The sequence below is a fragment of the Malurus melanocephalus genome, unplaced genomic scaffold (genome assembly GCF_030028575.1).
Source record: "Malurus melanocephalus ecotype Western Australia unplaced genomic scaffold, MMel_1.1 scaffold_139, whole genome shotgun sequence".
Taxonomy (NCBI): domain Eukaryota; kingdom Metazoa; phylum Chordata; class Aves; order Passeriformes; family Maluridae; genus Malurus; species Malurus melanocephalus.
This window is the reverse complement of record NW_026623371.1, coordinates 95,001-118,642: the sequence shown is the minus strand read 5'-3', so window position 1 is coordinate 118,642 and position 23,642 is coordinate 95,001. Positions and strand designations below refer to the sequence as shown.

Here is a 23,642-nt window from a genome sequence, read left to right as displayed (position 1 = left end):
GAGGAGAGGAGAGGAGAGGAGAGGAGAGGAGAGGAGAGGAGAGGAGAGGAGAGGAGAGGAGAGGAGAGGAGACTTCTAATTAATGGATGCCCTAGGACGTAGCTGGAGCAAAGTTCTTGGGAGTGAGTTTTTCCAGCTACCTGATATCTCAAGGGAGCTCCAGCATCTCCTTATTTTCAACTATGTTATCTTCCAAAGGTTTACTTTACATACAGACATGTATGTACCCTAAGAATAGCTTTTCTTTTGACAATCTATTATTTATTTGTTTGTTTCTTGTTTTGAAAGGACTGCTATGAACTATGCACCATACAGGTCTAGAGCTCTGCTCAGCTTTCCCATCTCTGGTGGCAACTTCAAAAACACATCATGGCTGTATCTTCTCTGTCGCAGCAGTATTGTGGGAGGCCCCTACACTGGTACTGCCTGCATCTCTCCTTTGTATTCAAGGACACAGCAATGATTCAGTTTAGGATTATCTTTAACTATGTGGAAAGCCATTATCTCAAGTTACCATATTGGAAATTTTCTGACTTTTTGTCATTTCTATTCCCTATATATAAATCTTTCCCTTCCTTCACTCAGCTACCCACTCTGCTTCTTCACCCTGATCTGCTCCTTTGTGCTCCTGGATGTGCAACAAAGGAGCTGTAGTTGTGACACTGCAGTTTCTGTGTCACATTGTAACATTTCCACATCCTCCTCACTCTGTTATAAAAGTACTCTAAGAGGAAGAAGGGCAAATAATGAAATATAGGAAAGCAGGAAAAGAGGAAGCAGCCAAGAGACAGCAGCCCAACTGAAATGCTAAGAATTATGGAGAAGTGACAGAAAGGGAAGCATAGACCAGGAATTATACTTAGTGGCTTAGAGAAAAAAAAAMCAGCCAACCAACAAAAAACTWAAAAAAATATAGAGAGATTTGGCCCTTTTTGCCTCTGCAGTAATCTCCCAGATTACTATTCCTCTCTGACTTTCACCAWTTGACATGCATTCCCTTCCCCATCTACTTTAAGGCAGTCACCAAACCGCGCTGCTCTGTGTGCAGCTGGACTTCTCCAAACCTGAACTAACCACCAGCCCATTCCTTATCTTCTTATCAAAGGTGTGATTAGGCAATGATCTTTTTTGCTGAAGGCAGCTGAGGGGAACAGAGTGATGAGAGAGTACAGAAGGAAATTGGCTAAAGCRGAGTAGGGATTGCCTAACTGGGCAATCCTGCCTGGCTGCCAGTGGATGCAGCAGACAACTTAGGAAGTCCTTCCATTGAGATCATGTACTATTCTGTCCCGCTTGCTCAGAATGAAACTTGGCCAGAGCAGAAACCATTTGAGATTCACATGAATTTTCTCTTCTCCATTTCCAGACAAAATAGATACAAAACAGAACATGGAGTTCTTTAAGAAAACAGTGGGAACACCAACTTTTTACGGTCTTCCATTTCTTGGGGACTTTTCAGCAGGAATTTGTCTGATAAAGAGCTGAGTAGAAAATGAAAATGTGAGCAATRACCCTCTATAAATATCCCAACTCTAACAGTTATGCACCTCTTTTGAGTCAAGTTCCAGATTCTGTCTTATCTGGTGGCTAACTGAAATTTGTAGTTTCTCAGGAAGATAGTGGTGAAATCCTGTATGTAAATGAAGACAGGAGTGTTACACAAAGGTGCACTCTGGTATATCTATTTGTTGATCACTGCATGAAAGCCACCTTGTTGGAAGAACTGTCAAAACCATTTGTGGCTATTCCCCACAAAAGAGGCTGTCAGGAGATGATAAGAAATGGGCTTCAGTAAGGCTTCACTTTCTTTGAAATACACTTGTACAGAAAAGATCAACAAGTTCAGATCTTTCCCCTACTATTTATCTGTGAATTAGAAAATATCTTCTGGGCTACTTGAGCAGTGTTTAGTTCTTCAGCTAAGGTTAATGTAATTTGGGATGTGTGGGACTTTCTACCTGCGTAGGAAGGAGTTAGCAGTGTCCTCCAGTGAAGGGCGACAGTCCCTAAAACGGAGTCACTGTTGGAGACCTGATTTGGATGTCCCACCCGCAGCTCTGACTCCTCTCCCAGTTCCCTACAGGTACAGCATCAATCCCTCTAGCTGACAAGGGCAGTTCATTATTCTTCTAGGGCTGGCAGTGACCAAGCTGTGCAATACCCAGGACATTTATGTCAGAACTGTGACTATTGAGAAAGGTCCTAGCTTGTCATATACCACCTATTACAGAAATGGGCTGCTGTTTATTTCAGGTTTGAGGGGCACTACTTGCCTTCCTTTGGCTTTACTAGTCCTGGTCTGGTTCTCACTTCAGTGGAGCCCCTCTTGATGTAGTTCAGCATTTCCAAGGCTAAAATTCAGTCATGCAACAGTTCCAGAAATTTATTTTTTTTAAATCAAATAAGCACTGTAAAGAACTTAGATATGGATGTTCTCCCCAGGAAGGCTGTAATTTTTCTTTTTGACTTTGGATGAAAAATGTAAAGCAAAAGAGGCAGAAATAGGATAATTTTTCTGTCAATCCAGTCATAATGTTACTTACTGTTAAACCAGGACAGTTGGAAACAGCTAAGCATGGCTCTTTACTGCAACTCTAGCCATAAGGAAAGGCACAAGCAGTTTGSTTAAGGAACAATACCACAAGGGGATTTTCATGCTGATGTGAACTTGGAAAAAAGAGAACATCAAATCGCAATAGAAATGGGTAATACTTGATCCAGAACTATTCTCAGTTTCTCACTAATTACTAACAGTACTTATCCTTTAATAATTTTCATTCTYACAAGTAGTATCTTACTGCTTCAGCCTACAGAGAATTTGATAACAAACAAAATTTTACAGCCTGAAAGAGGGACAAGGCACTGAATGCAGACTGAGGAAATCTAGGTTTAATTCCTAGCTTAGCCACAGACTTCCTGTGTGGCCATGGGAAAGGCGTTTAATCCATCATGTGCCCTTACTTCCCTATCTGCACATTTTTCAATTCTTTTTTAATGGAGAGAAKGCTTTTTTAACAAAGAAAGCTGGAATCTGGCTATGCATTGGTCACCCTCCTAGCATGTGTTCCACAGAAGACCAGGGACCATGGAGGAGGCAGAAGTTGTAGCTTCAAAATGTTGTGTCATTTAAGTATTTGTAAAAATGCTGCCATAGTCTGTGATGTGATACCTCCTAAAGAATTTTTCAAAGGTAGAATTATTGTGCATACTAATAAACTTCAGTTACACACATAAAATATTGGGTATCAAATGCTTGGAGCCCTCAGCCAGCTCTCCCTTATCCAGGATTGTTCAAGCTCAAAAAGCAGACTTTTTCTTCCTCAGACTGATGCAGAAGAAGGAAATAAATTCTATTTCTGCTCACGTGACTTTTTCTCATGTTATCACTGTTCCAAGAGAAATGTAAAATCCCAAAGACAACTACCTCAAGAGGAAAAAAGCATAAGCCATTTAATATTGAAAGCAGTTTTTAATTATCCTACACACTAAAGTCTGTGTGGCAAAAGTTACCAGTGGTCTGAGAAAGGATTGAAGAAGGGGCTCAGCCTGTACCTCTGTTGTGGGAAATGGCCTAAAACTGAAAATTGTGTCATATCCAGTTCAGCTGCATAGTGCTTCTCATATATGTTCAGCTATGAGGTGTGAAATCTCAGTCCAAAAACAAAATGGTAGAGTATTTTTTTAAAATACAAAAGATCTTGAGAAACATGCCAATATGAAGAAAAGCCTGGACAAGAATACGGATCTAACATCCTGAAATTTGGGCTTATGTCACAACTTTATTGTCAGCTGCCCAGACTCCCAAGAACAGCCCCACTCACTTCTGTCACACCAGCACCAGGCTGGAATTTCACTCATTTCTCTGGTACWACCCGGGACTTCTGCCTTTCCAAATCAGGCACAGGGCTGGGATCAGTTCCTCTTTTTTTCCAGAAGTCCAAACAATACAGTAGATTGCTCCTCTRTACTAAGATCTAGACTAATAAGAASTTGGGAAACTAATAATTTCCTGATTGTCCAAGTCATCTAATAATTTTTTGACAATATTTATTTTATTCCCTTATGTATGATCATCAGATCCTTAATTTATTTACTTTCACCAGTACTGTATTTTTCAATCTTACTTTTCAASCTAGAGACACGGTTTAAAACAAAGTTTAGTACATTGAACCAAACCAATCCCACTGCACGCTGGAAGAACACACAAGACTGTTTTGCTGCATCTATTAGAAAAACAAATTTGCTCTCTGGTCTCCAGAATACTATGCATGGCTTAGATTCCACAGCACAATTGATTACTTTTCATTCTGCCCTACCTCACACTTACCTTGGCTAGGACTTGTAAAGCTTAATTAATCAATTACTTATATATAGCCTTAATTAGATTGTAAACTCTTTAGGGTGTTCTGTTGGCATTTGTGCAATGTCTAGAGTAACAGAGCTCCTTTTCCAGGAACCCTGTGCCACAACATAAAATCCAACAAAAAATGGCGATAAAAAAGTCCCAAGAAAACAACTGGGAAAAAACGGCCGTAAAAAACCCCAAAGCTTCATTCACTCCCTTTCTCAATCTTACACCAACAGCAAGAACTAAAATGGACAGCGGACATACAATTATACTCAACTAGAACAAGATCTATTCTGTGAAAACTGGTGCCAGGTATTCAGAGGGTGATCAAATCTTGTTCTCCTGTAAGGGTTAATGATCTACTTAGGCTATCATTGTTGGCATTTCCTGCCATCTCAGCATTTATGGAATATTTGAAAGTGTCTAGCAGGCAAAGTTTCTGTTAAACTTCCTCTCTGCTCCTAGTCGCGTGCCCTAGACAGTGTAAGTCCCTTTTACTTGGAAGAATCCTTTTTAAAGCATCTGCCCAGTTTATGATTAAAGTGATTTTCAAATATTCCAAAGGAAAAGACATTGCAATGTGTTTTCACAAAATATGATGGATTCACACAAAAATGTGTGTCCTAATGTGCCAAAACATATTAAGAAACCTTCTTTTCCATGAACTACCAAGTTGCAGCTCCTTGTKGCTACCAAGCCAGAAAGAGTGCATCAGCAGTACCCAACCGAGGATTCAAAATGCACCAAAATTTCATACCAACACCCAGACAGTTTGGTGGGACTAAGAGTGAGGCAAATGGAAAGCATGAGAAACCTCTTTTAAAATACAAAATAGCTCTGAAGAAGTTGCTACTTCTTATTAGCTAAGATAAACTTTGGTACCTGTGCCTTGGCTGCGCTACACTGCGGAGTATTGTGAGGTCAAGAAAGGAAATKAAATCCTGCTGACTCCACCACCTACAAACTCATAGATCCAGAAATACAGTCTGGGCTATTGGTTATACAGGCCAAGCCAGGTCATGGCCAGGAAGGTTTGTCAAAAGGCTGCAGCAAGTGTGTAGACTTGGTCTTCAGAAAACCAACCTTCACCTGATAAACTGGTCAGCAACCAGAGACAAAAATATGGGACTAATGAATGATGCTTTGTTCATTTAGAAGAGAGAAACTAAAGTTTGAGTTTCSAGTGCCTTGTCCAACACAGTAAGACAAAATTGTAATGGCTGGCTATTTCTGAGCACATAAGACACTCAAACCCCAGTAATCCCAGTATCCTACTTAAGGCCTTTGGACTCTTGGAAGCTGATAGATATGAGGATTGTCACTTGCATTAGAGTGGTTCTAAGAGCTCTTCTTGCCACCACAACAAATGAAGCAYGGCTCATCCACAGCTTCAAATTCCTTTACCTTAAAGATACCAGGAAAGCTGATGTGAATCACAGGCTTACACCTTCAGGGAAAGGTGCTTCTCAAGCGTTTGAAGAAGAGAACGTTAAAAGTTTCATTTTCTATTGTCATCTGCTTTATCAAATGAATGTGCAGTGGCTGTCAGTAGTGCAGAATGGTGGCACGYTGCAGCAAATTTTCCTAGCAAGTCTGCTGAAACTAGCTTCTGCTGATGCAAATGTGCTATTTGCTAGAGCTGCCCATGGCTATCTGATGAACTCCCATCCTATGCCCCAACATGAAAAACACAACCCGCAGCCCAGAATGTGAGGATCACTGTGTTCTCAGGAAGTAGGCAACTAATATAACTATTTGTGCTCTGTCTCACTGACGGCAAAAAAAAGGAGTGAGAAAAACCACCATAGCACAGAAAACATGAGTTCCCACACAGGAAGGCAAGGCACTGCATCGTGCTCAGCTAGCCTGGCCTTTGTGAGGAGTTACATTTTGAACTCACCTGAAGCTCCCCAAGATGTGCATAAGGAGATTCTCTGAATACAAATTGCTTTCTGGGCCAGAAGAGCAGCCGGATCCATCACCTCTGCTACAGTGGTATTTTTAACGGTGCTTTTGTATTCATTAGCTCAGTTAGCTACTAAAATATCTCTAAGAAAGTTATCAAGTTAGGCCCAAATGAGTTTTTTGAATGAGAGACAAGACATTATATCTGCATTTTCCATTAGATTATTTCAATATGTCACCCATCTCTCCCTCTGCTGTGAGCATTGTATGTCCCCCAAAGCTTCACTATGCAACTTGGTATAGTACTGTAAAATAATCTTCTGGAAAAAAAAACATTTCATGAATATTTCCTGTCTTTCGATTACAGACTACACCTACATAGCACTGCGAGGAATTAAGTGAATAAAACACCTGAATCCAAGGAGGAACAGCACTTATGAGCTGTGGGGGAGAATCCTGAGGACCTATATACTACTCACTGCAGAGCCAGCAGCAGCAGACAGGAGAGCCTTTTCAGGCAAAGAATGCCAGCAGGAAGAATTGGGGGCTTGTGTGTTTCCCTCTCCTTTCTCCCATCTTCCTCTGTCTTCATGAACTCTTTGGTGGTCCTTCACAGCTGCCTTGGCTGAGCAGCTTTATGCAGACTACAAAAGCCACAATGGGTACAAGTGGGTCTTCCTCAGCTGCTGCCCACTTCCCAAATGGAATTTACTGTTAAGTTCCTCACAGGGATACAGACAAGCTAGCAGGAACTAAGCTTTTCCTCTTTTAGGTTTGAAAAAAAAAAATTATGGGATGTGTTTATGTTGCAGAGTGTAGTTTGCTTGGTCTAGAGAAAAAGGAAAAGTTTTTAAGATAAATGTTCTTTTGCATATGTGTACTGTTTTTACACAGACATAAACGGAGGGGAACTTGGTTTTGCAGGCACATAATTTTATATGTGCTGACAGACACATATTTGTATGTACATGTATGTATGTGTGTACACATAAGCATGCAAAAGGGAGAATATGGAATAAATGGCTCCTTTATTTATTATATATAATAAATGGCTCCTATTTATTATCCAAATAAATGTTGGCTGGAAAATACATTGCCATTTCAAATTTCAAAGGGAGTATTAAAGAGAAAAAATGAATTACAAAATATTTTAGAAATGAAAAACATATTCRCATTGTCTTCTAAACATCAAGGGTTGTATCATGCATTGTGTAAATAAATCTCTTTCTTTGAACACAGGGAAGAGCTTATTATTAATGCTTATACTGTACAGCCAGTGTACAGACTCATTAATGTGTAATTAGAGAATAAACAATACCAGACATCTCTAGTCTGTTTTGCAAGGAGAAAAAGAATTCCACTTAACACCACAATAAGCCCATGATAGGATACCAATTTTACTAGGATCTACTAGCAAGATTAAACAAATGTGATACCACAACAGAGGTAATGCCTCATTACCATTATTCCTYCCTCATATGTTTCATATGTTGGGCTCCAAAGCCACTGAAGCCTTTTGCTAGCACAATTATCATTTCTCATTTTTACTTCTACTCACCATTATGTAGACAAATGGGCAGGAAGCTCAACCCCTCCCCAGAAAAGCCTAGTTCCCATTTGATTTCTAGATAAATTGTTTAGATCCACACCTGCAGCAGACAAAGCTCCAGTGACCATTTTGGCCGTCAGGGCTTCCCCACCTCCCCTCCACCATCCAGCTACAGGAGGTGCCACTTACAAAATTAAAATTAAAATTAAAATTAAATTAAAATTAAAATCCCAGTTGGTAGGGGAAAAAAAGGACAAACCCTGACTCAGAAAGGAAAGTTCTGTATCAGTGAAAAAGGTTCATGTGTCTTTGCTCATGGCTTCAGTCTGGGAAAACTGGGCTGCTTTGGAAAGACACAGATATTCACAGCCTGGATGGTGAAAAACAGCCAGCTGGAGGTCAGGGTACRGATGGATCATGGACAATTTGACACTTCCCTCAGTCACATAGGTCTTTTCCCTTTGCAAACCTGGGCGCAAAATCTAAGAAGTGGGTCTCACACTAAAATAAGACAAATATATCTTTCAGTGAATTCAACAGGTTGTTTTGCGCTGAAAATAAATTCTCCTATGGAAGAACTGGAAAGACGTATCTGAAATGCAGACGCAGCATGAGGGGTGCAGAAACAGCAGTGTTGCTCAGTCCCCATTTTGGTGCTAATGAAACCATCCCACTTCAACACCAACCACTGCCACCACTTCCGAGCATTGCAACACAAATTCACAGCAGGAAAAAACAGGCTCCTTAASTCAGTCCATATAATGCTGAGGTGCACAGTACTGTGAATGAGAAAGGCTGGATCTCCATCCAAAAAGCCCCTAAGCCACTATTAAAAATCAGAACATAAAGCTCTTAGCTTAGACCAAAAAAACCCCARAAACTCAAAAACCACCAAAGATGTGGGAAGTTCCAATCCATAGCAGGGATGTTGGCTGATCACTGCTTCTTACAAATACAGGATGCTTTTAAATGATGAAATATGGAGAATGAATATTTCCTCTTCTATTAATTGCAACACAAGCTGAAAGTGTAAYCAGCTTTAGTTTAAACCTTTCTTTGCATTAAATATTTCTGTTATGTTACTTAACCAGCAGGGAGGGCAAAATCATGTGTAGATATTCTGCGTTATATGTAGGAATTAGCAATGCATTCTAAAGATCTCAATTATGATTTATTTTTTTAAGGAGGGGTGAGGGAACAAGCGAGTTCTTACATTGCTCCATAAAATAATCTAGAAGTTACTGAAAACTCTGGTAAGAGCCACTTCCTCAGAAGTAACATTTCCAGGGTAAAAAAAAAAAAAAAGGTTCATGTGAAAGTTCTCCTTACTCTTCAGTTTCTTCTCTTTTTCCCCCTGCCTCTTTTTTTTTCTCTTTGAACTCTGATATGTGGCTTGGAAAAGTGGAAGCTWATTCCTCCTGTCATATTTCTGCACTTTTGCTTCATTTATTATACTTCCCAAATGAGATAATTTTGGACTATCTTTGTGGGGGGAGAAATGAGAAATGGAATGTGAAAACCAAAGGGTTAAAGATGTGCCTTAATTTTCTTTCCGGATCATGCCTGTTTTGGTTGAAAATTGAGACCAATTCTGTGCTTGCTCTCCCATCTCTTTTTCTGCAATCCTTCAATCAGGTTCTTAATCCAACTTTTAGGTATGGATTTTGGCACGCTAGGATTGAAATCTCATTTCTATCAATAGAGTAGAATTTACTGCCAAAAATCCTATTTGTTGCCTGCGGTGTCACTATGGCTGATGGTGAAATGATAGATTAGGTAACTTTTTTTATGCAGATAATTTAAATAGCTAAGTGCTTCTGAGAAACATGACCCTAAACTGCAATACAAGAACAAGGCATTATTCCTAACTTCAAAATGTGTAAAAAACAAAGAAAGAGAAGCACACCCCAGGGTTAGTATACTACGAATCATGTTCTGGCATGTGCACCTTTGTCATACTGGTGAGGGTGGGAGCAGCAGGATGTCTCATACTGCAGGCTGAGGTCTGGCCTGCTTTTGGGCTGCTGTTTGCTCACTTGCTTGTCCAGGGAGGCCAGCTGGATGAGGCATGACAATTTCCAATAAGCAGTCTCTCGAAGCCAAAATCCAGGGATGCTAGCTGGTCCACCTTCACAAGTCAACAGCTTGCTGTGGTCACACATCTTCACTATAAATGACATGATGACAGTGAGCCTGCACTGGCTGCTATGTCATATCTACCTACTGCCTGCTGGGAAAAGCTTTTTCCAGAGACACCTTATGAGGCTTCAAGAAACCTTACACAGTGAGCTTAGTGGAAAAAGTTCAGGGATAAATCTCTGTCCTGTTGCAATGAGTGGCGCTTACTCCTGGCTTTCAGACTACAGCTCCAAAAAGGAGCTCTTCCATCCCCTCTATCATAAAGGGCTCATCCTACACTTGGGAAAGCTGTGGAGGCATAGCCATGCTGCAAAAATCCTTCCTTGCAAATCTCAAATGTGGGGGATGCAGCCACAGTGACACTGTGTTTGCACATGTTACTGTGGGATAAAGCCTGGGAAGTTCACGCCTGAGGGGACAGCAYTGCTGCAGGCTCTCTGCAGCCAGAAACCATCTCCTCCCTGGGAGGAGCTGAAATTACAGAAATGTGAGGAGTGGCTGAACAAAACCAAAAGAGCAGCTGGTTCTGAAACAGCACCGCTGTAGAGGCAAGTGATCCCTGCACTGTGCCTCAGTCCAGCAGTAAAATTTTCTCTATGGTGCAGTCCTGAAGAGCACTTGAGGTGAATGAGAACTTCCTCAAGGTAAAAAGCAATCCTACAACAAAAAACAAGCAAAAATTAACACAGAACAGAGGGCTGGCTGGTGTTGGGAGGCCAATCCAACCTTTTGATGAAGCATCATTCCCTTAAAATAGCGTGAGGTTTAGCAAGCTGCAGTTGCAGAGGTTCTCCCCATCTTAAAATTTGCTCATCTTCCAGCCAGAGCCTGGTATTTTTGAGTTGAGCTGCAGCCACTGCTGAGATCCTGCTAGATAATTTTAACTCCTGAGCTAGAATGGGGCTTATCTCTGAGGCACATCTCTTCTGCTCAGATAAAGAGAACTTCCTCTCACTGCAGTTTAGATCAGCAGACTCAATCTCCATACCTAAAGCCACACAGCTAAACACACTGCATTACTCCAGGGCAAGCAATGCTCGCCTCTCTCTCAACACTGAAGAAATAAAACTTGCATAGTTCCCAAGCTTTTCCTGACTTTTGTGATGATGTTCTCCTGAAAACACAGCAGTACCCAGCAGGTGCTCATGAAATTGGCTGTAGCTCTGCAAGCTACACAGCTCTGGAGAAATAAGAGAAAAAACCCCATAGCTTCAGCATCTACTGATCTACTGCAACATGTTGCCACACAGTGGCAATACAAATCATAGTTCTGTCAAATTGGCCAAGAGCATAAAAAAAGTCCTCACAAAACTAAATAGAAATCACTGGAAAAATACAACTCTTTTTTAGGATCAGTTCTGTTTTCAAGGATTGGATTTTGTCATGTGCTTTGGTTGCATCAGAGGGCAAATTTATACATGCCTACTCTGGCTTTGCACAGGCTGAGAGAACCATGCTAATAATGCAGCACAGCCTGTGCTGGGGCTGCAGCAGCTCTGCTTTCCAGGCTGGGTCACTCAATTCCTGAAACCACCTGAAAGTTTGTTCTGAAAATGTTCACCCTTCATTACTTGTAGTAGGCATTTTTAAATTTAATAAAGGAATTAATYTTCAGTAAGAGGGCTCTTTTCCACTTTGCCTTTGTGCACTTTTTTTCTAAGTCCTGAGTTATTACATAGACCGGAGCTTGTCTGTGGCATAACAGGAAATTCCCAATGGCCCTTTATACCTGTGTCTTCAGCACCTCACTCTAGCACACTGTTTCACACTATGCTCATGAAAAACATACTTTTGAAGGCTGGAATATAACATATATCTTGTATGGCATATATAAGGGTATTCGTGAAATTTGTCACATGCCTTCTCCAACTAAACTACCCCCATCCTCCTCTATACAAATTCCCATAAGAGTTTTGCAGACAAAACGAAAATAATCCTGACAAAAATATCTCCTCCATTCCCCTCAAAAAAAAATAAGTCATACTGGCAGGCTCTCAGAGCATACAATACCAGTCCATACTGGGGAATGCTACTTTGGGGTTAGAAAAAGGGGCTTCAGAYCAAACGAGTGGGGAGATTCCCAACTTCCCTATTTTTAAAAGTTCCTAAAATATTTCAGCTTCAAGTTTTTCAATTCCTTAAGAAGCCTCCTCAGTTTGACTTCTAAGCCTTGTTTTAAATTGTGGAGGGTTAAAGACAATTTTCAAAGCTTGCTCCCCACATCATCTTGAAACAAATTTTCTCTCTCCTCTCATGAGGATTATGTCAGGTGAGACAGTGATTATCACTGATCATTTACAAAGGCTCATCAGCTTCTACACACTGCCATACCTTTGAGCAGCAGAGACGTCCATCTGAAAGCTGAGCAAGTAAAATATGTTACACAGCTCTCCAGGTTACTTTAGGTCTCAGAATTTGGTTCTCTGAATATTCAGAGTTATGTGGCACACACATGCCACACATTATTATTCATACACAAGATGCTGCCTTCAAAGCTATTGAACTCCCACACGAGGAATGTGTAAAGATGTTTAGCTCCAGCAGTCTTTTCCCCCAGCCCCTTTCCCTACTGGCGGAATTACCGGGGCAGCAGTGAGCTGGACCTGTCTGAACCACAGGACCGATTTTGCAAGCTGGGGTGGGGCACTTCCCCTTCTGTCTTTCCTCGCTTTTCCCCTCTGTCTGCAGCCTTTCCACACTTTTCCTCTGTCTCCACCCAGCTGTATGAGTTGCAGCAGATTTATGTAATGGCAATGGTTGTGGTTGCCCGGTGGCCCCTCAGCAATGCTCATATCTGTGCTTTTAAAGGGCTGAGCTCCTTTTAAGGAAATAAAGCATCAAAGCTGCTCAGAGAGGGGACACTTGCCTGCCCCAGTAAGTAGTTCCTCGTGCAAGTTCCAACCTCTGAATGCCCATGGCTGGGAGGAAAGACCCCAAGGTGTGAAGGCAATGCCAGGGTCCTGTTGATGTCAGGAACTAAAGCCCTCAGCTACACAAGCTTCAGCTTCAATAACTGAGTTGTGGGAGGGAAGTAACATCACCACTTGGTATTTCCCACTGGGAGAGAAAAATGTCCAAAAAATTGATTCTTTTTAATATCTCTTTCCATACTAGAATTCTTTATTTAAAATATTTATAAATTCATATGAATCTTGTCTGTCCTCTACTGATGTCTAAGATCACGTTGACTCATTACTTTGGATATCCTCTGTCAACTGTATAGCGGTTTCAACCCAATTTTGTGAGATGACCTCTCCTCACCTCTTAAAAAGAAAAAATACTTGTATACATTATTTATTCCAGGTCCAGACTGTAATCTGTGACTACAGTGATAACATTTGACTTCTATCTTAGAAGTTGATGGTCATCTGTAGCCCAGGCAGCCGTCTCTGTGGAAATGGTGAGCCCACAGCCTCTTTCYGAGGCCAATAACACTGTGAGAAGGCTTTTTTTTTACCCAGTGATGGCCAGCTGTGGAACAGGCAGTTACAGATAAAGGAAGGCACTGCCCACCTTTCTAGACAGATGCTACCGCTGCAGCAAATGGCTCTTTCTCCATGAAGTAGGGTCTGAGTTCACTGAGTCATTAAGTTGCCGCACATGGCTTGAATTAGGATATGGTCTCAGAGTACAAACAGCCTTAAATTGAAACTCTTTGCCACACACAGGATGTTCAGTATTGATCATCCACAAAAGGTGCATACGATGTTTAACCTGAAACTTGCAGAGACAGTGAAAATCATCAGATGATATTTCAAACAGGTTACCATGGGAAATAGGSCTGTCCAGAATAGGCTGCACAACATTAATTCTTCATGGAATGTAATTTCAGTGGGATGTGTATCCTAARTAACTCAGACCAAGATTTCAGAAGGGTATTTAGGAGAGATGATAGAACAGTCTCTAGAGCCTTAAAGAGCTGTGAAAATCTCCCACTTTGCTGAAAATATTCCCTGTTTTCTCTACAGAAACTATCTGTAGAGCATGTGCATTAAAAGAATAAGAAGAAAATAATACAATGTATAGGTGCCAGGTCAGCCTGAGAAGTAAATTTTGAGTGGAGAATAGGACAAGGAAGGAAGAAGATGAAGTGAACAGAGCAGCAAGAATTCAGCTTTCAGAAGGAAGCTGCTCAACACACAGTGCATTTTTGGTTGCAACATTAAAATCATAGTAAGCTCATCAAGGAAATGAAGAGCCTTGATGGTGACCAGAACATGTCTTTCAATATGCTTCTGGTTTGCCATGCTACTTGGTGTTATTACTAGAAACTGCTGATGACTTTACTTCCATAAATTATCCTTCCAAACCCACTGATCCTTTTTGCGCTGGTCAGAAGAAACCCAGGTCTTGGGTGTACCCCCTGCCTGGGGGGACAAGTCAAAATTGGGGACACATGCATTTCAGGATCCTCTGGATATCTGCCTTATGAAATCTGCACCCTCCCTAGTCATTTTAAGCAAGAATTCAAAAACAGAAGGCATCCAAGAAAATCTGAGACGGCTTCATCATCTTCCTTCTCAGAGCATGAGAGATGTTTCAAATGGTTCTATCAGCTCTATAGCACCACATTCCAGTCTCAGTACAGGTTTGGAAGAAGCTGACAGAAATTTCTGAAAAGACATGGAGGAGCTGGAGCCTTTCTTTTCTAAAAATAGCTTATTTCCTGTAATCTTTGACCTTTAAAATGTTAAATTGATGAAAAAGGTAATTAAATTTTTGACTCAAGGGTTAAAGAACATTTAATGAAATGTTATTACAAATCTGAATAAGCAAGCTGTCACTTGAACATTTCTATATTATAGGCTGATTAAAGTTAATAACAGATTTTCACCTAATTTCAGCAGGATGAGTTAAACACTTACTCTTTTTATTTAACAAACCTGTAATTCGCATTGTTACCTCTATAGCCYTACACGTCCAAAAAGTCTACATTCTCAAAGAATATAGAAACCTTCTTCAGTAAATGTCTGACTGAAAGTCCTTGGTGGATACTGTATGGACAGGTGATCTTGCAGAATGTTACAGATTAAGTGGAATACACTGTAAGTCCTGTGTTGAAATACATCCAAATGCTAGGTGAGTCCCTTATGATGAAGGAAACAGATGGGACATTAGGATAGTCATATAGAGAGTTGCTGGTCATTGTTGGCTGGTCACATCTGATCAAGCAGGCCACAGTCTATCCCCCACCTGCCAGACGCACACAGAAAACATCAGTGGGTCTTTACAACACTCTCCTGTCTGTCTTTCGTTCTTCAAACTACTTTTTCAGATCACCCTTGTCTATCTAAGTTTGGTAWTAAATAGAGGTGAGAAATGGATCATGGGACTTGGAGATGACGGTATTGTACTAAACATCAAGCCTGTCTACACTGCCATGCCACTGTGTATATAGGAAGAAAGCCCACTTCAGCCCTAATGCATCTGTAGGATCATATAGGCCAAACACCACTCCTAAGGGGTTGTTTTATTCCTAAGAGATTTTCTTGTGATAAAGATCCAGAATGTGCATAGCAATCATATGGCTCCTGATATGCCTAGGGCATGTCCTCAGATCTTCTTTGTAAAAACAGCAAAGTAATTTTTTTCAATTTATTCTTTTCAGAGAGATAGCTTAGAGTTAGAAAAAGGGAGGAATAGAAGAGGTAAAAGCGTATGCAGCATTACAGAAAAGACAAACATTGCAGGCACAGGAGTTGMTATCCACAGATCATCCATAAAGCAGAGTGTTGTCAATTGTTTCTGTTGACTATGGTAAGTATCTCACTACAAGATGCAACCCTTGCAAAACAAGTTATGGGTGGAGAAAGTGGCTGTAGAAAACTATTAAAGTTACAACATGGAAAATCTAATTTATTGCTCAGTAATGAGAATAACAGATGGAACTTATAATATTTAGAATATGTGCTCATATTGATATATGATTGAACTGTTGGCAGAATCATTACATCATCAGCAAATATAGTTTAACTTTGCTGCATCTGTATAGTATTTGTGAGTATATTAAAGAAAATCCAATGCAATGAAAAATTCTGTTTGTTTGGGTTTGAATACAGAACTTAAGAAATTTATTAATTTTTGAATCAAGGCTTAAATATTTTGTAGGGTTAGTTAGTGGGAGAAAGGAGACATAACTCTTTTACTGAGTTGATAGACAAGCAGTTAATGAAAGATTTTGTCCAAAGATCTCTGGACTGAAAAATACAGCATTAGGTAAGTAATCAGATTTTWAAAAAGCATTTTTAAAATATGAATTTGTTCAATTGGTCAGTATGCAGGTAGGAACTGAAATTTGTGCTCACATTCTTGATAAAAAGTGGATCTAATGGTAAATAAAAYGAGTATGCATTAGATGATGCACTCACTATTTCTGGAGTTTGGGAGTGGCTTCTATTCCTAATGCTGACACCAACCTGTTGTATTATCTTGAATCTATTATTTTGTCTTCTGTGCCTCCCTTTCCACCTCGTATCTGGATTTCGCTAAACAATAAACTTGCAATCTTTCTGTAAATCGTCCACCCTGACCCTCACTCTTAAAATAATTTAAGAATGATGAGCAACACTTTTATTTGTGGGTAGATGCAGGTACTTTGATAGTCATGCCTTTACAGAAATGTTTTTTGTCATATAGGGCATTGATCACAGCATTCTGGGAGTCAGTGTGCTTTTTTTCCTCTTTTTCTTTTTTTTTTTTCTTCCTACTAGTAAATAGGCATGGTGCTCAAGTATTATTTAGTCTTTTTTATTGCATTACATAGGAGCTGGTGAATGCAGCAGTAAACACCATTGCTAGTCCTTGGTGTGAGTCTGGGATCCCTAAAAATAATCAGCATTTTGCCCAATCATCTCTGGACAACAATTTTAACCCAACAGACTTTGTCAGTTGTGGATTTTTATCTAAAAGACAAGTGTTTTATGAAGTTCTCTCAGTAAAAAATTAAGGATAAATGGAGATCAGATATTGGAATCTGAAAGATATGATACGATGTATGTTCTGTTCTAATATGCATTTCTGGAGAAATCTGAATAGCAGATAACACAGTAACACTCAAAAGACAGCATTCAAATTATTAACAATAAAAATAACAGTAAAAATACCTGAGCATTTACTGAACTTTTACCAAATCTGACTTCAGATAATTTTGACCTGGAACCACATATTTAATTCCATTTCTTACACAGAATAGAAATTATTTTTCCTGGGGAGAATGGCATGCAAAAGTTGTGCTTTAGCAAGAAGACAAATACACAGTAGGATCTTTGTAACTTYTCTGTGGATGAAGATGCCTTTCCAAAAAAAAAAGGTTGCACAAAAACTACCTATGCACCTGAAGAAGATGAAATGGCACGGGATCTCCTTGTATACCAGCTTGTTAAAAAGTAATTTAACATTATTGCTATATTATCTGCTAGTATTACTTATCAGAGTAGATTTGTCATCTTACCCAAGATTCTGTCATTTTTTGAATTCTGCTGACCTCCAGTACTAGTTGAAAGGTCCTCTGGTATAGGCATGGGTTCATCTGGATCATCAGGGACATCACTAACTGGAGGACTTTCCTTTCCTAATAGTGATGAAAGTAGATTCAGTTAGTCATCAGAGCAGCCTCATTTTCAAATAACACAATAAGAGGAATCACAAATGAAATAAAACTTAAAAAAAYTCCTAAAGACTATTAAAGCATTATATTCTTAGGACCAAACCGTACTCTATAGCAGAGAAAACTTCCTATGAATACAGGGGAGCTGTATTTTTTAAAAGAATGCATGCCAATGTCTCCTCCAAATTCACTGCTCTGGATACACGGTTATCACCCTTACCACTTCTGATATTTATGCGACATGTATGTTTTCCAGAAGTAAATGCTCAGAAGATCCAATTTAGCCAGCACAGATTGACAGATTACAAAGATTATCAAATGGACACCCTTTGTAAAAACTCTTCTTTCATAAGTTTTCATTTAGAACACATTCGGATTTGCTTCAACGATACAGTGAAATCTAACCCACAAGTATTCTGGGGCTCCAAAAGAACTATCCCAAAAATAAAATTTTATCCTCAACTAAAAATTCAACTACAGTGCCAGCAAGCTTCACTAATACCTAAATCAGGCTCTGTCTGGTTCTTGTACCTACAAGTAATGAAGTGCCTGTAGTGCCATGACTTCTTCAACAGGCACAGTTAGCAGAGTTCAGTAAATGCACAACTTCCAAGGATTTTCATGTCGGTTTTGTTTTTTTTTTGTAAATAGGAAACAAACCCTGGTATCTCATGTACACAAGGTTTTGCAGAGGAAAACAATTTGGTGCTTTAACATATTGTAAATATTGGGGAACTGCTTTAATGCTGTACACAATACAGCAAAAAAAGAACTTTCTTGCTAYGTATTGTGCTTCCAGAAATGGTGAGGTTTCTTGATTCAGCCCTCAGTCACAGCATACRTCTCCTGCCCACAGTACTATTGCTGTTTTGCAGAACTACTTTTAAAATTACTTCACACATCTTTAACAAAAGCATGCCATATAAATAACTACTGAAGGAAATATCWAAGTGATTGGTTTCATTAACTATTACAAAATATCAAGGACTAGAACAGATCCAGAGCAAGATTTGAACTCTGTAATGTTCACGTAAGACCCTTGTGTGCAAAATGGAGATGCTATCAAATTCTATTGATGAAATCTGCTGGACATCCCATGGCAACTGGCATACCAGTAAGGGCAGTAATTTCATGGCATAAAGCCCTAGCTTTGTGGGTCTTTTCCTAACAATAATTCCCTCATTAAAATTCAAATATTAATTAAAACTGAAAACACCAGAAATAGAAAAACTAAACCAAATACAGCTTATTTAAGTGACAGCTGTTTAGTGATGCTAGTTACAGACCTGATCTGAATGAAGTTAATGGATTCTTCTCTACCTCCTGGATGGATCAAAGCATTGTGCTTTCCCATCTATACTGTGATGGGAAGTAATGACAAGAGTTTTAAGTCATCTTCTAATTAGCTGGTATGGGTTGTTTGCACAAATCTATGTTTAAATGAATGAGATGAGTATGTGACTGCATTTCTTAAGACACACCTATCAAACTGTGGAATAATTGCTGAGCTGGAGTGTTGAGAGTGGCATCAGGTAAACCACCCAAAACCACAKCCAGAGGACTGCAGGATATTGAAGAAACAGAACTGCACTGGCAGAGGGACTAACTAGATGATCATAAGGTCCCCTCATATCCAGCTTCTGTGAGGTATTCTTAAATGGGCAAAACTGCACCCACTACATGTAAGTGCAARAGCAAAAGCAGATTGCACAAATGGACAAGAAAATATGTGAATTTTACAGCAAAGAAAAATAAAAGCAGGAAGTAAGATCAATAAAGTTGTTTTTTTTTTTTTGCTATTCACTGTTTAGCTCCTTGTTTAGTTACTTCTTCACTTTTCTGGGATATAGGGAACTTAGCGAACTTCCAGCAACTTTCCATTGGAAGTCCCACCCTGCCAAGTTGAGGTATCTCTTACAGRTAAGATGCATAGGTAAGGAGAGACAGCCAAAATATTTCAGTTTGTTCAACACATTTTTTTCCCACACAAAACAAAAACAAAAACAAAAAAACCCCAGAGGTTTAATTGGAAGGCAAGCAACAGCCTGGCAGCTCTCTTCATGCTACGTGTAAGCTAAGGAAATTTGTTAAAAAGTAACAGTAATCAAAAGCTAACTGCATCTTCCAAGGATCTAACTGTGCTCCCACTTACAACATTGGAGGTTGATCCTTTGACTTAGTCTAGGCTGAAAAGAGGACCTATCCTAAAAATCTGAAGACTATCTTTGGTTTCAAACCAATATAAACTCATAGTATCAGAACTATGTGGTAACAAGTAGCAAACAAATAATATGTTTCTTAGTGTGCAATTAGGCATCCAACAATGCATTTTTTTTTAATAGAAACCTGTTAGCAGTAGAGTATATTTGCAGTAGTGAACTCTTTGGTTCATTAAATGGGTATCAGTCTTTTACTTGTTAAATTAATAGCAGTTTGCCCAGCTGACATGAATCAGGCTCACCTCATGGACTTGGTAGGGCAGAAGTTGGAGAATGGGTATGCTTCCCTCTTTACAAGAGACTGCAGTCAAGAAAACTTAGTAAACTTGACTTTAATGGCCCATTTAATATAATTTGATTTCTTCTTGTTACACATGATTGAGAAATCCCTATATGTAAAATGACAGGGCAAAAATAGTGGATTTGAAATACATCCATTTATTGAGCTCTGTGTCTTGGATTCTAGAGCATCATATTTGTATTTCATGCCTTAACTAGATCTGAACCATTGCACCATGGTAAGTTCATTACTGCATGGCAATCTTACACATATGCAATCTCACTAACATTTGTTTGCCTATGAATTTAGAAATGGAAAGGAGGGAATGCTTTCCATTTTAATTTCAAAGAGAAATGCCCAGAACAACAACTGGTCATAAAAAAGGAGGTAAATTGCTTCCGCCCYGCACCAACACCTAGTGGCCAATACTGGGGAAAATTATTTAAATGTCACATAACAGAATAGAGCAGCCTAAGAAGTGAGGTATAAAAACATAATCTAATCTTGGGCAGTTGGTGACTTTTCACATTTTTTTAATTAATTGTCTTTTTTAAAAGACAACTTAGCTGTAGAATTGAAGTGCTGCTTCTTGCACTGCCACTGATTCGCAGCGCTCTTGGTTAAGTCATAAATAGAACTGCAGCTGCAGGCTGTATCAAACATTCCTTCATTTCAACCTGCATCTCTGAAAGATGGTCTCAGATTTCCACCACTGCCATTTCCATATAAAAGCACTCAGAGAAGAGCTGAACTTATCAACGATGCTTGGTAAGAGTCTCAACTTCTCTCTATTTGAGTTTCCTCATCTCTGCCCTAGAAATATAGTTGAAGCCATAAGGAAAGAGAGGAAGGAAAAAAACTGCACAGTTCAATAAGGATTCAGTATCATTTACTTCTGTCAAAGTCCTTAGCCTCGTGCTCCTTTAACACATACATCCAGCTCTGAGAATGATACAGTTCATGCCAGAATGGTGCTGCTGGTGCTATGACTGTTGAAAAGAAAGCCAGGGCAGGATTTCTTAAAGAAATCTCATTCCCCATCCTTTCACAAACTAATGTTGGGGGTGTGTGTGTGTGTATTTAATACTGAGGGTTTCTTCTTCCTGCTTYTGCAGAGCACAGCACAGTCTGGTTTGTGCTAGGGGATCTCTTAATGTTAGATGTGGAAATATTTGTACCATTTTTTCACCTTCCTTAACTGTTCGGTCTTAGAACTGAGAAAGAAAAAAAAGAAAAAAGAAAAAAAGAAAAAAAAAAGAAAGAAAAAAAGCAGGAAAAATACTGCTTGTTAAGAGAGATATTATCTGTATTTTCTGACTCTCTTGTATGGGTGCCGGATATCGTTTGGTTAAATACATGTCAGTTTTCTCCTCATTTCAGAACTGCAACTGCTTGTCTCATGAAATACCACTTTCAGGAGAAAAATAAAAAGTGTGAACTCTGTGCTAGTCACACAGTATTTCAGTTCCTCYAGGAGTCAGCCATGCCTGGATTCCCAGAGGTGGGAATGCCTGTGTGCACACAGGGTTTGGCTCACTCACATTAGTTTTATATTCTCCTGGCCTGGCTGGACCCTGCCACACCTGAGTCAGCTGCAGCTGCGTGATGCACATGGCTGCAAAATACCGCATTTGAATGGGGGTGACTGTTTCTAGAGACCTTCTTATTTCTGGKCTCAAAAACAAAACAAAAAGCCCCAAATAAAGCCACCAAACCAAATTTATTTTTCAATTTTTTAAAAAATGTAACCAAGTGTGCTAGTGAACCAAGTCACTTAATTCCACGGGCCCAGAGAGCAAGCTACACCTGATGAGCATTACTCATAAAATAGAAGAAATAAATAAAAGTTTCACAGYTGACAGGACAATCTCATACTCCTGCCACTATGAAGTTGTTTAACTGGTTCTCAGTGTATAGCAGAGCTCCCTCATGATGCATGGAAGCATATAAAAAGCATGTAGGAATCCAGGAGAAGACAAAGAWAACTTCCTTTCTGGATTCACCAACTATAAGAAAGAAGTAGGTAACATCACTTTTCTGTCAGATCCTCTACTTTAGAGGTCTACTAAGTGCTTACAAAGAACCGGTATGTGTGGAACCTAATCTGACAAACATTGATTACCATAAATGATTTTCCACACAAGTCTTATCATAAACGAAAGTAAATTAGGAAGTTCTTTCTTTGGCCAGTTGTTCAAAAATCCAGCTAAAACCCAACACAAGTCACAACCTTTGGTCACAGAAAGTACCAGATGTTCAGTGACAGAAATGGTAGAAAGAGTTCAAAGCAGAGCCTTTTTTTTTCTTCCTTTAATCTGTTTGTGTAGGTCTCCYTCTTACCAGAGATAACTTTCTTTTTCAAGAAAATCCTCTCTCATCGCAGAACAGTGCTATTGCATGACATGCTAGAAAAGCTAAAAGGCACATCAAAATTATCACAGTGGTTCAACTATTGAAAACTTTRAGAACTACAAATTATACATTGTCCATTATGTATACCTTTACATACGTACAAGAATTCAAAATGGCAAATTTTCTTGCAAGTTTTCCCTCTGAAGGGAAGCGGCAGACCGCAAGGAATGCAGATTGTTTGATCTACCAATCCACTCCTTAACTCAGGCAGCATCTCCCAGGCTGTTACTCTTCATGTCAGAACAAAAACAGTCAATRCTCTAGTAAGAAGTAGCAGGTGTGAAGCTCAAATTCACACAGTTGCAAAGAATACCGCAGCGGTTAGGTGCGGGTATTCAGSGTAGCTTGTGCTGCTGCAGAGGAAGAGGAGGTCAGTGTTCCTTCCCGAAGGAGCTCACACAAGCAGGGAAAGGTTTCTGCAGCAGGCAGAGGAGCTGGACTGAAATCATGGTGCCTTCACTGCTCCAAGCACATCCACTGTGAATAAAAGACTAAAACCCCAGCGCTTTTTCTGCTAGGGCTGCACATGCTCCAYGCACAGCATGTATAGGACAGATTTTATTTCATTTACAAATTGGTTCAGCAAGTGATTCAGCAAGTGACAAAACAGTGATGTGTAAGTATATCTAGTTACAATTCCAAATTGGAAACCGGAGCAGGGGAGTGCAACATGTCTCCACAGGGCTGACTAGGAATAACTTCCTTATAACAAACAACTGGTAATCTTCTGTTGGCATGAAAGATCATTATGCTCTTGCTCTTTCAGTCAGAAAAGCTGTTTGATTTTCAATTCTCAGATGCCATTGAAAATTCTGGGTTCCAATTTTAGACAAAATTGCTCAAAATTTTTAGAAAGGAGGCAGGAAAAAAAAAAAAAAAAAAAAAAAAAAAAAAAGGGAGAGGCAAGGAAAACTGTATTCATATATTTCAGGAACACCCACTGATCTAGTCACCCACACTGCCCAGACATTCACCAGCTACCTCCTACAGCTGGACCCTCCAGGTCCTGAGGCAGCAGTGCCCAAGAGCTGCCTCTGAAGCAAGAGCTGCATGCCCAGGTGTCTGCTGTGTGTGGGTTCTCTGATGGGGCTGTCGTGTTCCAGGCTGAACACTAAAAGTGAAAACTGAAAGCCATTAACCGTTGCAGCTGCCAGCATATTAGGGAAACTAGGAAAGACACTAAC

At 39.7% G+C, this 23,642-nt stretch overlaps 1 protein-coding gene across 8 annotated transcripts in view; it reads right to left on the bottom strand.

Annotated features, from left to right (window-relative positions):
- The window catches only part of IKZF1 (IKAROS family zinc finger 1), a 71,034-nt gene that overhangs the window by 33,527 nt on the left and 13,865 nt on the right, over positions 1-23,642 (bottom strand). For all 8 annotated transcript variants that reach the window (XM_057371039.1, XM_057371043.1, XM_057371042.1 and 5 more), the window contains exon 3: positions 17,392-17,511. In XM_057371039.1, coding sequence (XP_057227022.1) covers positions 17,392-17,511 — 120 coding nt within the window. The remainder of the gene's footprint in view (positions 1-17,391; positions 17,512-23,642) is intronic.